This window comes from Mobula birostris, chromosome 26 (assembly GCF_030028105.1).
Source record: "Mobula birostris isolate sMobBir1 chromosome 26, sMobBir1.hap1, whole genome shotgun sequence".
Taxonomy (NCBI): domain Eukaryota; kingdom Metazoa; phylum Chordata; class Chondrichthyes; order Myliobatiformes; family Myliobatidae; genus Mobula; species Mobula birostris.
Window position 1 is genome coordinate 33,328,419 of NC_092395.1, and position 14,221 is coordinate 33,342,639.

General features: G+C 44.0%; 1 protein-coding gene across 2 annotated transcripts in view; it reads right to left on the reverse strand.

Moving 5' to 3' along the window:
• tmem259 (transmembrane protein 259) overlaps positions 1-840 on the reverse strand; it is a 73,277-nt gene extending 72,437 nt beyond the window's left edge. For both annotated transcript variants that reach the window (XM_072244130.1, XM_072244129.1), the window contains exon 1: positions 445-840. In XM_072244130.1, the coding sequence (XP_072100231.1) occupies positions 445-624 (180 nt within the window). In that variant the 5' untranslated portion in view covers positions 625-840. The remainder of the gene's footprint in view (positions 1-444) is intronic.
• Between the last annotated feature and the right edge of the window lie 13,381 nt (positions 841-14,221).

A 14,221-nucleotide genomic window follows, 5' to 3' on the forward strand; every position in this document is an offset into this window, starting at 1 on the left:
GAGTGATCCAATTTAAGTAGTCAATTACTAAAAGCTTGATAGAAGTACACACAAATAATGATTTCCACGCGTTGAAAGGGACATGGTTCAAAAATGAGAACTAGTCTTTACGGTTTTAAGTTAAACAGTCATTTCCATACTCGCTGTGAAGAAGTTTGTAATGTCCTTCCACAAATGCAAATTGATACCAGGTCACATGTTAATTTTACATCAGAGATCGATAGACGTGTATAAAGTATAAATGAGGCAAAAGAAAACAGGTTAGGTCAGAGACCCTAATGTCCGGATAAATTCGGGGCAAATGGCCTACTGTACAAAGTGCGCGCATGCGTATAAAGCACAGGCCTCTTCACCCCGACGACCCTGCACATTCCCGGGGAGTGGGGGTTACCCACCCCCTTCCCATGTCACCACAACCTCCGGCAATCACATTGAAATACTAACCTTCAGGAGAACGAAGAACTCAAACATTCTGCGGAAGGATGGGGGAAACACTCTGGCGTATGTCACGGCCATCTTGAAGAAGAGTGCGTGGAAGAGCCGGTCTCGGACATTGATGAGCGGGTTCGGGTTCAGGTTGTTGTTCCTCACCCGGTTCGGGTTATTCGGTTGATTTTCCGACATTTTTCTCAAATTGCCCCGATGATCAGATTTTGTTTTTTCTTGTCTGATCCACAATCAATACTTAATGAGTTACTACTACGATGGTCTAATGTCAGAACAGAAAACAAAACACACTTCTAAACCAATTTAATCTTTACAGTTTCTTTCCCCCCGCCCCTTCCAGCCGCGCTCCACAGTCTCCGGACCTGTCGCATCCCACACTGCAACACGTACACTGTCCCACGCCAACTCCCAAGCGTCGCGCCCCCCGCAGGCCGGGACGAGTTACTACACGCACAGGCCCCGTCCCCACCGGCCGAAGGACGCGTCGCGTATCAGAAACTACGCCTCCCACCTTCTCGGAGGAGTTACTGCATCGTAGGCATGCATCGCGTATTGAAGCTTCCGATGGCTGAGGACTTACCACGCCGCTTATAATTGCTTTAGAAGTATTAAATCCAGAATATCTCAGGATATTCTCAAAAAGATGTTATAATTTTGTAACCTTTCTATTAGGAAATAGCTTGGTAAACTATAAGCTAAAACATTAAACAGGAAACAAAATAATTTTTCAGCTTTCGGAAATTGAACAGAGTAATTTCAGACATTATCAAACACCTAAATTTGAGATTAATGTTCACTTTAAAAGAGTTAAAGTATGCAGGAGCTGATGATTCTATAAATTTGCTGACGATACAACCACTGTTGGTAGAATCTCCGGTGGTGACGAGAGGGCGTACAGGAGGGAGATATGCCAACTGGTGGAGTGGTGCCGCAGCAACAAACCTGGCATCAACGTCAGTAACACAAAAGAGCTGATTGTGGACTTCAGGAAGGGTAAGACAAAGGAGCACATACCAATCCTCATAGAGGGATCAGAAGTGGAGAGAGTGAGCAGCTACAAGTTCCTGGGTGTCAAGATCTCTGAGGATCTAACCTGGTCCCAACATATCGATGTAGTTATAAAGAAAGCAAGACAGCGTCTATACTTTTTTAGGCGTTTGAAGAGATTTGACATGTCGACAAATACACTCAAAAACTTCTATAGTTGTACCGTGGAAAGCATGCTGGCAGGCTGCATCACTGTCTGGTATGGAGGGGCTACTGCACAGGACTGAAAGAAGCTGCAGAAGGTTGTAAATCTAGTCGGCTCCATCTTGGGCACTGGTTTACAAAGTACCCAGGACATCTTTAGGGAGAGGTGTCTCAGAAAGGTAGCGTCCATTACTAAGGACCTCCAGCAACCAGGGCATGCCCTTTTCTCACTGTTACCATCATGTAAGAGGTACAGAAGCCTGAAAGCACACACTCAGCAATTCAGGAACAGCTTCTTCCCCTCTGCCATCCGATTCCTAAATGGACATTGAAGCTTTGGCTACTACTTCACTTTTTTAATATATAGTTTTTGCACATTTAGAAAAAATCTATTCAATATACATAATTGATTTACTTGTTTATTTATTATTAGTTTTTATTTTATTATTTTTTCTCTCTCTGCTAGATTATGTATTGCATTGAACTGTTGCTGCTAAATTAACAAATTTCATGTCACATGTCAGTGATAATAAACCTGATTCTGATTCTGATTCTGTTAATGCCTCAGATTCTTCAGCTGTAGTGGCAGCTTATCAAAAGTTTAGCCAGAAAACATGGTTTTAAGCCATATCCCCCCCAAAAATCTTAAATTGCCCTGAAATCCAGATCAATTTTTAATTATGCATCCAGGATAGCAAAATAAGCAACCTTTCCATTTCAACTAAACAAAATAAGTAGCTCTGTAGTAACTCCTTCCAATTTTTGATAAGTAACAGATCATCTAATGTCAAATCTTGTTTCAGGTCTAATCTGTTAAACAAATTTATTTAACAAAAGGATAAATAATTTAATATATTTAGTATAGTATGTACTGTATATTTAGAGCAAATTTATGTCATAGCTTAATAAAAGGTATAATTTACTAAATTTGTAGGAAATAGTTATACACCTAGTTTGCTTACACAATGTATAATTTGAGAATATGAAATCTCTGGCTTGACACGTCATCTAAAAAGCAATAAGTAAAGATATTCATTATCCCTCATGACCCTTTTTCAAGGTCTGAGTGTTTTATTCAATATATATTTTATGGGACTTTTATATCTCTTCTGTGGCTTTGGCAATCTGCTGCAGGACAATATCAAATTTAAATACAGTAAATAGATTTGAAGATGAGGTAATTTTATCACACTTGTTTACTATTCATGAGATAATCTCATTTTCTATTATTATGTCCTCGAATTTTAGGTAGTGTTGTCCCTCTCAACAATCTCTAGTGATATGATTATGGCGTTCTGAAAGAGGTGGCTGACAAGATTGCAAAGGCATTAGTAATGATCTTTAAAGAATCAATTGATTCTAGCATGGTTTTGGAGCACTGGAAAATTGCCATTGTCACTCCACTCTTCAAGAAGGGAGAGAACAGGAGAAAGGAAATTATAGGCCAGTTAGTCTGACCTCAGTGGTTGGGAAGATGTTGGAGTCGATTGATGAGTATAAGGTTTTGGGGTACTTGGAGGCACATGACAAAATAGGCCCTCGTCACCATGGTTTCCTTAAGGAAAAATCTTGCCTGACAGATCTGTTGGAATTCTTTGAAGAAATAACAAGGAGGGTAGACAAAGAATCGGTGGATATTGTGCACTTGGAATTTCAGAAGGCTTTTGGAAAGGAGCCACACATGAGGCAGTTTAACAAGTTAAGAGTCCATGGTACTACAGGAAAGATTCTAGCATGGATTGAACATTTGCTAACTGACAGGAGGCAAAGAGTGGGAATAAAGGGAGCTTTTTCTGGTTGGCTGCCAGTGACTAGTGGTGTTCCACAGGTATCAGTGTTAGGACCGCTCATTTTTGTGTTATATGTCAATGATTTGGATGATGGAATTGCTGGCTTTCTGGCTGAGATTGTGGATGATACAAAGACAGTTGGAGGGGCAGGTAGTTTTAAGGAAGCAGAGAGGCTACAGAGGGACTTAGACAGATTAGGAGAATGGGCAAAAGGTAGCAGATGGAATATAGTGTCAGGAAGTGTAAGGTCAAGTACTTCGGTAGAAGACATGAAAAGGTTGACCATTTTCTAAATGGAGAGAAAATGCAAAAATCTGAGGTGCAAAGAGATTTGGGGCTCCTCTTGTAGGAATCCCTAAAGGTTAATTTGTGGTTAACCTTTAAGATTAGTCAGTGGTGAGGAAGGGTATTGTTGCGTTAGCGTTCATTTTGAGAGGACTAGAATATAAATGCAAGGATGTCATCTCTCATCCTCCGTCACTCCAAGGAGAAAAGGCTAAGTTCACTCAACCTATTCTCATAAGGCATGTTCCCTAATCCAGGCAACATCCTTGTAAATCTCCTCTGCACCCTTTCTACAGTTTCCACATCCTTCCTGTAGTGAGGTGACCAGAACTGAGCACAGTACTCCAAGTGGGGGTCTGACCAGGGTCCTATACAGCTGTAACATTTCCTCTCAGCTCTTGAACTCAGTCCCGCGGTTGATGAAGGCCAATGCTCCGTATGCCTTCTTAACCACACAGTCAACCTGTGCAGCCAAGGTTGGAGATTGTGGCTGAGAAGGAAACGGATCAGTCATGATGAAATGGCAGAACGGATCCAAGTGGCCCAATTCTGCTCCTATATCTTATAGTCTTATGGTTTAAAGAGATATTGGATCTTACTTATGAAAACAGTACCTATGGTTTGCAATTGTTCTACTTATAGGCAAGTCTTAGACCCTTGCAGGGATCTCAAAGGTATGGTTAGAGGTTAGTTATCATGTAACAAGGCTTCAGTAACAGCAAGTGGCACAGGCTATGGCTTTTGAAGTGAACAACTTTTGAAATTTCAAAGTAAATTCATGATCAAAGTACATGCATGTTATCATATGCTACTTTGGGATTTAATTTCTTGCAGGTATTTACAGGAAAAATATAGAAATACAAAAGAATTGACAAAAACAAACTATATATAAAAAGATAAAGACTAAAAATAACCAATATGCAAATGAAGACAAACGGTACAAATAAAAGTAATTCTGAGAACAAGGAATCCTTGAAAGTGAGCCTGTAGGTCATAGAATCAGTTAGGTGGTGAATGAAGTAATCCACACTGTTTGTAGGGTAAGAAACATTCCTACACCTGGTGGTGTGGAACCTAAGTCTTCTGTCCTTCCTGCCCAATGGTACTAGTGAGAAAAGAGCATGGTCTGGGTGATGGAGGTCTGTAATAATGGATGCTGCTTTCTTGTGGCAGCACTCCATGTAAATGTACTCAATGGTGGGGAGTGCTTTTTCTGTGATCGACTGGGCTGTATCCATAACTTTCTGCAGTCTTTCGCAAAGTTCAAAGTAAATTTATCATCGTCGTGTCCGTCGATGACAGGAGACCTGTGTGGGAGACTTCTTAAAGTGGAAAAGCCATTGCACTGAAGGGCGTCCACTCTCTTGACCTCAGAAGTCTGACTCCAGTGGTACAAACAAGCGTCACAAACCGGGGTCCTACTTGGTTGCAGTGGACGACCATGACGACCTCTGCCCCTTGCCGTGTTCTTTGCTCTCCACGGAGCATTGCAGAGCCACCTTCCTAGCCACTTCATCTCACTGTAGATCTCACCCGCCCAGCGCTCCAGAGCTGGCTTTGCATGCTGGGACAGGCATGTCCCTATCTCTCCGGAGTCTGAGGCTGCCGGCAACCCTCACCTGGTTTAGCCCGCCTGCCGAAGCAGTGTACTGGGATTGGTCACTGTCGCAGGCGAACAGGTACTTAGTGTCACAGGTGAGAGCTGAGTGTCCGGTGGGGACCAAAGGTGAGTGAGCTGCCCTGGAATGGATACAACAAGCCCCGTCACCAGAGGTGCTACCCGTTCCTGAACACCCCATATACCCTAATAACCATAATAGAATCAATGAAAGACCTCACCAACATGGGTGTTCAAACAGTGCGAAAAAAGGCAACAAACGGTGCAACTACAAAAAGAAAGAAATAATAATTAATAAGTAAGCAATAAATATCGAGAACATGAGATGAAGAGTCCTTGTAAGTGAGTCTATAGGCAGTGGGAACGTTTCAGTGATGGGGCAACTGAAATTGATTAGATTAGATTAGATTAGATTCAACTTTATTGTCATTGTGCCGAGTACAGATACAAAGCCAAGGAAATGCATTTAGCATCTGACCAGAAATGCAAAGATTAGACTATGAAGACACGTAGTCCTCTTTTATTGTCATTTAGTAATGCATGCATTAAGAAATGAAACAATATTTCCTCCGGTGTGATATCACAAAACACAGGACAGACCAAGACTGAAAAAACTGACAAAACCACATAACGATAGCATATAATTACAACAGTGCAAAACAATATCATAACTTGATGAAGAAGTCCATGAGCACAGTAAAGTTCAAAGTCTCTCAAATGTCCCACATCTCACACAGACGGGAGAAGGAAGAAAAGCTCTCCTTGCCATGCCGACCACAATCCGACTCTGAGTCATCCGAAAACTTCGAGCTCTGATCAGCTCTCCGACACCAAGTACTGAGCGCCATCTCTGTCCGAACGATTCGACCTCAACCTCGGTCGCCACCAGCAGGCAAAGCCGGGGATTTTGAGGCCTACCCTCCGAAAGATTCCCAACCACGCAGTAACAACAGCAGCGAACGAGAGTTTCAGAAATTTCTCCAGATGTTCCTCTGTGCTTTCACGTCCATTCTTCATCAAATCAGAATTGTCCACGGCTCCTATTTAACAGATACAATATCATTTTCACCGGAGGGCTGCGCACGCACGCGGTGCGCTGCCTCTCTCCTCCCTCCTTACAAAATAACTGCGAATAAAAAAAGTGCTACAGCACAAAGAAGTATAAAGCATTAAGCTACAGCATAAAAGTACTGAGACAGTACAATATGGATGCAATACTGCTTTGTGCTGTGATGAGAGGTTCAGCAGTGTCACAGCCTCAGGGAAGAAGCTCTCCCTGTGCCTGTTGGTGTGGGAGTGGAGGCTCCTGTAGCACCTACCGGATGGGAGGAGAGTAAAAAGTCCATGGTTAGGGTGAGATGCATCCCTGATAATGCTTTTCGCCCTGTCCAGGCAGTGATTGAGTGAATCTATCCCCTTTGGTTCAAGAACCTGATGGTTGAGGGGTAATGACTGTTCCTGAACCTGGTGGTGTGAGTCCTGAGGCTCCTGTACCTTCATCCTGAGGGCAGCAGTGTGAAAGGAAGCATAGCCTGGGAGGTAGGCGTCCCTGAACATGGATGCTGCTTTCCCGTGACAATGCTCCTTGTAGATGTGCTCAGTGGTAGGGGGCGGGTGCTTTTCACGTGATGGATTGGGCCATATCTGCCACTTTTTACAGGATTTTCTGTTCAAGGGCATTTGTGTTTTCATACCAGGCTGTGATGCTGCCAGTCAATATACTCTCCACCACACATCTATAAAAGTTTGTTCAAGTTTCAGATGCCATGCCGGACCTTGGCAAACTCCTAAAGAAGCAGAGGCTTCATAATTATGTTTACATGCTAGGCCCGGGACCTGGGATAGATCCTCTGAAATTATGACAAAGAAGAATTTAAAGTTGCTGACCCTGTCCACCTTTGATCCTTGGATGAGGACTGGCTCATGAACTTCTGGGTTCCTCCTCCTGAAGTCAATAATCAGCTCCTTAGTCTTGCTGACGTTGAGTAAGAGGTTGTTGTTGTGGCACCACTCAGCCAGATTTTCATTCTCCCTCCTACATGCAGGTTCGTCTTGGCCTACAACAGTGGTGTCTCCAGCAAACTGGAATATGACATTGGGGCTGTGCTTAGCCACACAGTCATAGGTATAAAGTGCGTAGAGTGGAATGGTTTTAGGGTAATGTAATAGGGTGATATGTACATAATTCACAACCACTGACATTGAGATGGGGTTTCACTTTAAAAGACTAATCTGACATGATGACATTATTATGTAAAAGGTTTTTAGAGCATTTTGTGGTGTAGGTTTTGGAGTTCAATAAAATGTGTTATGGGTTTCGTTAAACATAAAACGGCTCACTTTGTTTTATTTGCAGAAACCTACATTGGTGACTCTGATGCTCTGGGACGATTCTGGTGTTATTGAAAACGTTGGCCAATGCAGTCGCTTTGAAACTGCTGGAGGTTTGGGAGCAAAATGCCATCGCTTTGTTCGTACAAGCTGAAGCCCAGTTCGCCCTGTGAAAAATCTCTGCCGACAACACCAAGTATATGGTAGCATCACTCAGCAATTCCACAGCGGCGAGAGTGGTGGGTCTGCTTGAGCACCTGACTGAACGCAATAAATACTGATCGCTGAAAACGCACCTTTTACAGACTTTTGGACTATTGAAGTCTGAGCACGCCAAGCAGTTGCTCTCTTTACCTGGTCTCGGCCATGGTAAGCCCGTGGAGCTAATGGTCCACATGCTGTCTCTCCTGGGAAATTAATATCCTTGTTTTATTTTTGAAGAACTCTTCATGCAGGAAATTCCTGGTCCAGTTTGCATAGCCCTTGCTAATGTACCCGTGATGGACTATAGGGAGCTTGCTGAGTTAGCTGATAGTTTACGCTCAGCCAGGCACTGATGCACCATTCCTCCTCGTTTCTGTACCTCAATTAGCCTGGTTGACAAGACCCTTGACATACGGACACCCATGGCTGTGAAACAGACAACGCTGGGCCTGTGCTTTTACCATGCTTGCTTTGGTAAGAATGTGAGGAAACTTCAACAGTGCCAGCATATTGGGATAACATTGGTCTGTGAACACTATGGGTTTGCCTACTGTTCATTACAGAGCCCCTTTCAGGGCGATGCCTCTTGTGTGACACAGGTGCTCAAGTAAGTGTGCGCCAACATTGCCTATTGATGAGAAGGCAAAGAGCGATGAAACCTCACTGGAGGCCACCAACGGCAACAAAATTCAGACGTATGGGACATGATGGGTGATGCTCTGCTTTGGTGGGCGACTTTACACATGGGACTTTATCTTTACTAAAGTGGCTAGACCTCTGCTTGGTGCAGGTTTCCTGTGTGTCCAGGACTGTTACTCAATCTTAGGAACTGCTGGCTTATGTATGTCAAGTACTTTACCCTGCTCCCCCAGTAAGTTCCCCACAATAACTTTGTCAAACACTTGCACCACCACATGTGAGTTTACTCAACTGCTGGACGAATCCCAGACCTCACCAAGCCCATGGTCACAAAACATGGGGTTGTGCACCATACTCCCACAACTAGCCCACCAGTCAATAACTGCATGCATAGGCTGGACCCAGAAAAGCTGGCATATGCGAAGGCTGAGCTTGCCAACGTGGAAAGACTTGGAACTGTACACTGGTCGAAAAGCCACTAGGCTTCACCACTCCATGTGGTCCCCGTCCAATGGTGGTTGCCTCCCATGTGGTGATTAATGATGCTTTAATGAGGTCACCATCCCACCCCCCCACCCCCGATTGTTAGCCGGTATCACACATTCAGACTTATTGGCATGCTTAGCTGGAAAGTTACTTTTTTCCAAAGTTGATCTAGTTGGGGGCTACAATCAGGTGCCTGTGTGCTCGGAGGACATTCCCAAAACAGCTGTGATAACCCCATTTGGCTGTTTTGTGTTCTGTGCATGTCATTTGGACAGGAAAATGTAGCACAGCCTTTCCAATGGCTGATGGACTCTGCTCTGTTAATACAGAGTATTTTTCTGTATACCTAGATGACATACTTGCCGCCAGTACATCCAAATCCAACACTTATCTCATCTCTGCAACTGTTCGAGCACTTAAGCCAACACGGGTTGATTATTAACCCTGTTAAATGCCAGTCTGGATTGTCAACTGTTGACTTTCTCGGCCATCACATCTCCGCAGAAGGTGCGAAACCCCTCCCATCAAAGGTAGCTGCTATTGTGGATTTTCCACCGCGACTCACTACCAAAAAAAACGACAGGAGTTTTTAGGTGTGGTGGATTTCCATCGCTGCTTCATTCCGCAAGCTGCTGAACTTATGCTCCCCTGTATAGCGCACTTAAAGGCAATACCCCTAATCAAGTGTTTGACTGGTCAGTGAACTTGATCAGAGCATTTGATGATACCAAACAAGCTCTTTCAAATGCGACCCTACTGATGAGCCCGCTCCCCAACAGACCCGGAGCCATTACAACTGATGCGTCAGACTGTGCTGTGGGTGCTGTACACAAACAGCTGGTTGGAGGTTTGTGGCAGCCTCTTGCCTTTCTTAGTCAGCAGCTCCATCCCCCCGAAAGGAAGTACAGGGCACATTTGACTGTGAGCTTCTCGGTCACTATCTGGCTGTCCACCATTTTCATTTCCTTCTCGCAGGCCGTCGTTTCACAGTATTTGTTGACTACAAACCCCTTGTGCATGTGATGGCCAAAATATCAGACCCTTGGTCTGCATGGTAGGAATATCAACTGGCGTACATATCCGAGTTCACAACTGATATAGAACATATCAAGGGGAAAAATAATGTCGTGACTGATTGCCTCTCATGACCAATCGTTGAGGCTGTACACGTAAGGTTTGATTATCTCGGCATGGCAGCGACCAAGTTACTGACCCAGAGATTCAAGCTTACTGAACAGCAGTCACAGGCCTGTGATTAGCTGACATTAAGGTTGGGGAATCTGGGGTTTCCTTCTTGTGTGATGTCTCAACCAGTCCATTGTGCCTGCAAACCAGAGACGGACTGTTTACAACTCCATACATGGCTTCTCGCATCCGGGCCAGGAGGCCTCACAGAAACTGTTTGCACTACAGTTTGTGTGGCACGGCCTCGGAAAGGACGTGAATGATTTGATTGCAGCCCGTGTGGAGTGCCAGTGGGCAAAAGTTAACCGTCATGTTCAGGCACCACTGGCACCTTTTGAGGTCCCTGAGTGACGGTTTGACCATATCAATGTGGGCCTTGTTGGTCCTCTTCCCTACCGCAGTTTCACGCAACATCTTACCATGGTAGACCGTACCACCAGGTGGACAGATGTCCCTCCAGCATCGACGACGACCGCAGATGTAGCTCGGCCATTCCTCAGCACTTACGTTGCTCAGTTTAGCACTCCATCTGATATTTCCTCTGACCACGGTCCCCGATTCATTTCAGACCTCTGGCCCAGAACCTTGGCATTAGGATATACTACACCATGGCGTATCACCTGCAGTCCAATGGCCTATGTGAGCAGTTTCACTGCTTCTTAAAGGCAGCTCTGAGGGCTTCCCTGACTGACGAGTGTTGGCATGATCGGCTCCTATGGGTCCTGCTGGGGCTCAGAACTGCTCCAAAGGACGACTTCCAGTTGTCCACGGCTGGGCTGATATATGAACAGTCGTTACGAGTGCCAGATGTTGTCATTCCTGTTGCCACTACCACCTAGTCGGCCTCTCAGCAGCTTTCTTCCCTCCTCAGCAAATTCAATTCCTTTTCATCTATTCCTACCTCCCATTATGGCGTACAGTACTCTTGGGTTCCTGTTGACCTACATTCTGCCTCGTTTATTTTCGTCCGCCAAGGCGCTCACCAACATCCCCTTAGGCCCCCTTATGATGGCCTGTACTATGTTTTGGAATGGGGAGAAAAGACTTTTATCACAGATAAGAGGGGTAAACCTGAATGTACTTCGGTAGATCGCCCTAAAGCAACCCACCAAGATTTGGAGTATCCTGCTGTCGTGCTCCTGGAACAACATGACCATAAGCATGTCAACGCAGCTGTGGCCCAGCCAGAGGCACCTGTGGTTCCTGCACCCATGGAACACAGGACCTAAGCCGGATGGCTTGTTCGAGCTCCAGGCAGGCTCACAATGACAGCTTTAGTGAATTTCAGGGGGAGCCTGCGTAGGGTAACGTAATTTGGAGAAACGTACGTATATAATTCACAACCACTGACTTTGAGTTTTTGTTTCACTTTAAGAGGCTGGTCTAACGTGATAACATTAACATGTAAAAGGTTTTTAGCATGTTTGTGGTGTAGATTTTGAAGTTCAATAAAATGTGTTATGGGTTTATTTATAATTTCCCAGCTGTCAGCAAGTATATAATTTGAAAGCACACAGCTTGCTTCAGACCCTTGTACTTACCTCCCTATCTGGTTGTAGCAGTTACTTAAAAACAAACCAAAACTGCTGAGAGAATAAGCCAAGAGATCATCACTGTATGACAGACTTCCAAATAATGAAGTTTCAAGGCTGTAAAAGGTACATTCGGTCCTTTCTTATAAAACCAGCAAAGATGTAGTGATGAAAAACTAGTGAAACTAGATTAGTGATATATCAATCTTAGCATTCAAATCAGTGTAACTAAGTTTTCCAATTAGCAATATCAGAATTAGCATTCTATATGTGTTTAAGCATTCCAATTAACAATTGAATTGCGGTCAACATAAAATATAGTTCCGGTGGCACACCCCCTCTCCACTAACAACTAACTAACCCAAAGCATGAATATGCAACTGTACTCATTTGTTTCTACCACATCCCAACCCACATGACAGATTACCATAATAAATGCACCACAAAATGCCATACAGGCAGAGAATAGATCCTTTGCTCCAATGGACAGAAAGTAGAGCTCCTACACCCCAGCCCCTTAATTATTAATTATAATAATTACAACTACATACGACTAAAATAGGAGACCTGAAATCTTCAAGGACAAATAACTTAACATTTATTCAAATGACCTCTTTCTGCTTTCTTCTTCCTGTCAAGTCATGTAGCTGTCATCTATTCCAGAAGTTACCTGCACTTAGCCCAGTACAGAGCAATCTTTACCACCACTCTCTGTCAAGTCAAAGCCATGAAGCTTCTGGAACTGTAGCTCCTCAAACCCCTGCCTTCTGTAGAAGAGAGATCTTAGTTATAGGCCGACCCAGACAACAGGTCTTGGTCTTGATCCGCACCTGCCGCACAAATCCTCTTCTGTCTGAATGACTCTTCCCACCGTCCATGAGTTTCGAGGTGCAGTATCAACTATATGCACAATGTCTCCTGGGAGGAAATTGCATCTTATACCTGATCATTTCTGATGTTCCTGTAACTGTGGTAAATACTCCTTGTCCCACTGTTTCCAAAACAAGTTTGACATTTATTGGACCTGCTTCCATCTACAATGACTGTAAATGTCTTCCTTTTGGAACTCTCCTGGTGGTTAGGAAGGTGAGGTCTTCAGAAGGAGCAGATGGTTAGGTGTTAGTGCTTCCAAATCATTGGGATTGGAGGATGCTCTAGTAATTGGACGGCCATTTATAATAGCCTCAACTTCACAGAGGACTGCGTGGAAATCCTGTTCATTAAGATTCTGTACCTTCATGGTGGTATGGAGGATATTTGCATAGAGCTGATCAATCTCTTCCACATTCATCCATGGCGGGGGTGGGGGGGGAATTAAAAATCGACTTAATAACTTTTTGCAGAAGAACATCACTGATCTATGAATTATTTTACTTCTCAATGGCTATCCTCAATTCACACTCAGCTCTAACAAAGTTTGTCATATTATCGGAGCGTAGACTACAAACCCGTCCTTGCCTTGCTATAAAGCATCAGAGCATTAACAAAGGAAGCTGTGACTGATAAAAGTGCCACTTCAATGTGAACAACTTGTATAGTTAGACAGGTAAATGTGACCTTATACCTCTTCAATGTACTCCTGCTTTTCACCTCCTCTAAAGGTCCAAAGTAGTCCGCTCCTACACATGTAAATGCAGTTTCATCTGGACAGACTCTGTCCAAGGGAAGATCTCCATGTACTGGCATCCTGGATCTATGTGCAACCATTGAGAAACAACACCTTTAGACAGGGTTCTTCTTATAGATGTACTAGCACTGGGAATCCAATATTCTTGGTGCAACCTGAAAAACGTGGTTATGGCCACCATGTCCCATGTCTTGATGTACATGCTTCAGAATGATGTCTGAGATATGGAGATCCTTTGCCAGTAAAACAGGATGTTTAGACTCTTCAGGCATTGCTGCCCTACTAAGCTGTCCACCAACTCTCAAGACACCTTCAAGTACTAGATTGTGCTTGAAAATATGACTGCTCCTTTTCCACTTTCTCCCCTTTGCAAACTCGAGAATTCATCTGGAAACCTCTATTTGGCAAAACCAAATTATCTCCATTTCAGCCTTTCAGAGGTCCTCCACTGAGAGACAAAGTTGGCCGATCTGACCTTTGGCTTCCACAATCTCTCTCTCTCTCCCTTGTTGCTTTTTCATCCAAGTCAGACTGAGCAAGAGCAATGTTCACTTGCTTCCTCTTCTGACAAAGAAACAGGAACAGTTTCTTAAATCTAAGAATATAGGCCACTGTCTTCCTCAAATGGGTCCAAGATGAGAAGTGATGGATTATACGTATTACCACATCCACCTCCTCTTCAGTTTGCATGGCATTCATTGTAACACTCCTCTTGACGCTCCTCTTGACTTCTGGATCATCTAGCAGAAGTTCTCCAGAATAATCAGGATTAACAGGCCATTCGCTTTCAGGCTGAAGGAGATACTGAGGCCTTGACACCCATGCCTCATTCTTCTATAATGGTTTCACCTTCAACCCTCTAGAGACCACATCTGCTGGGTTGCAT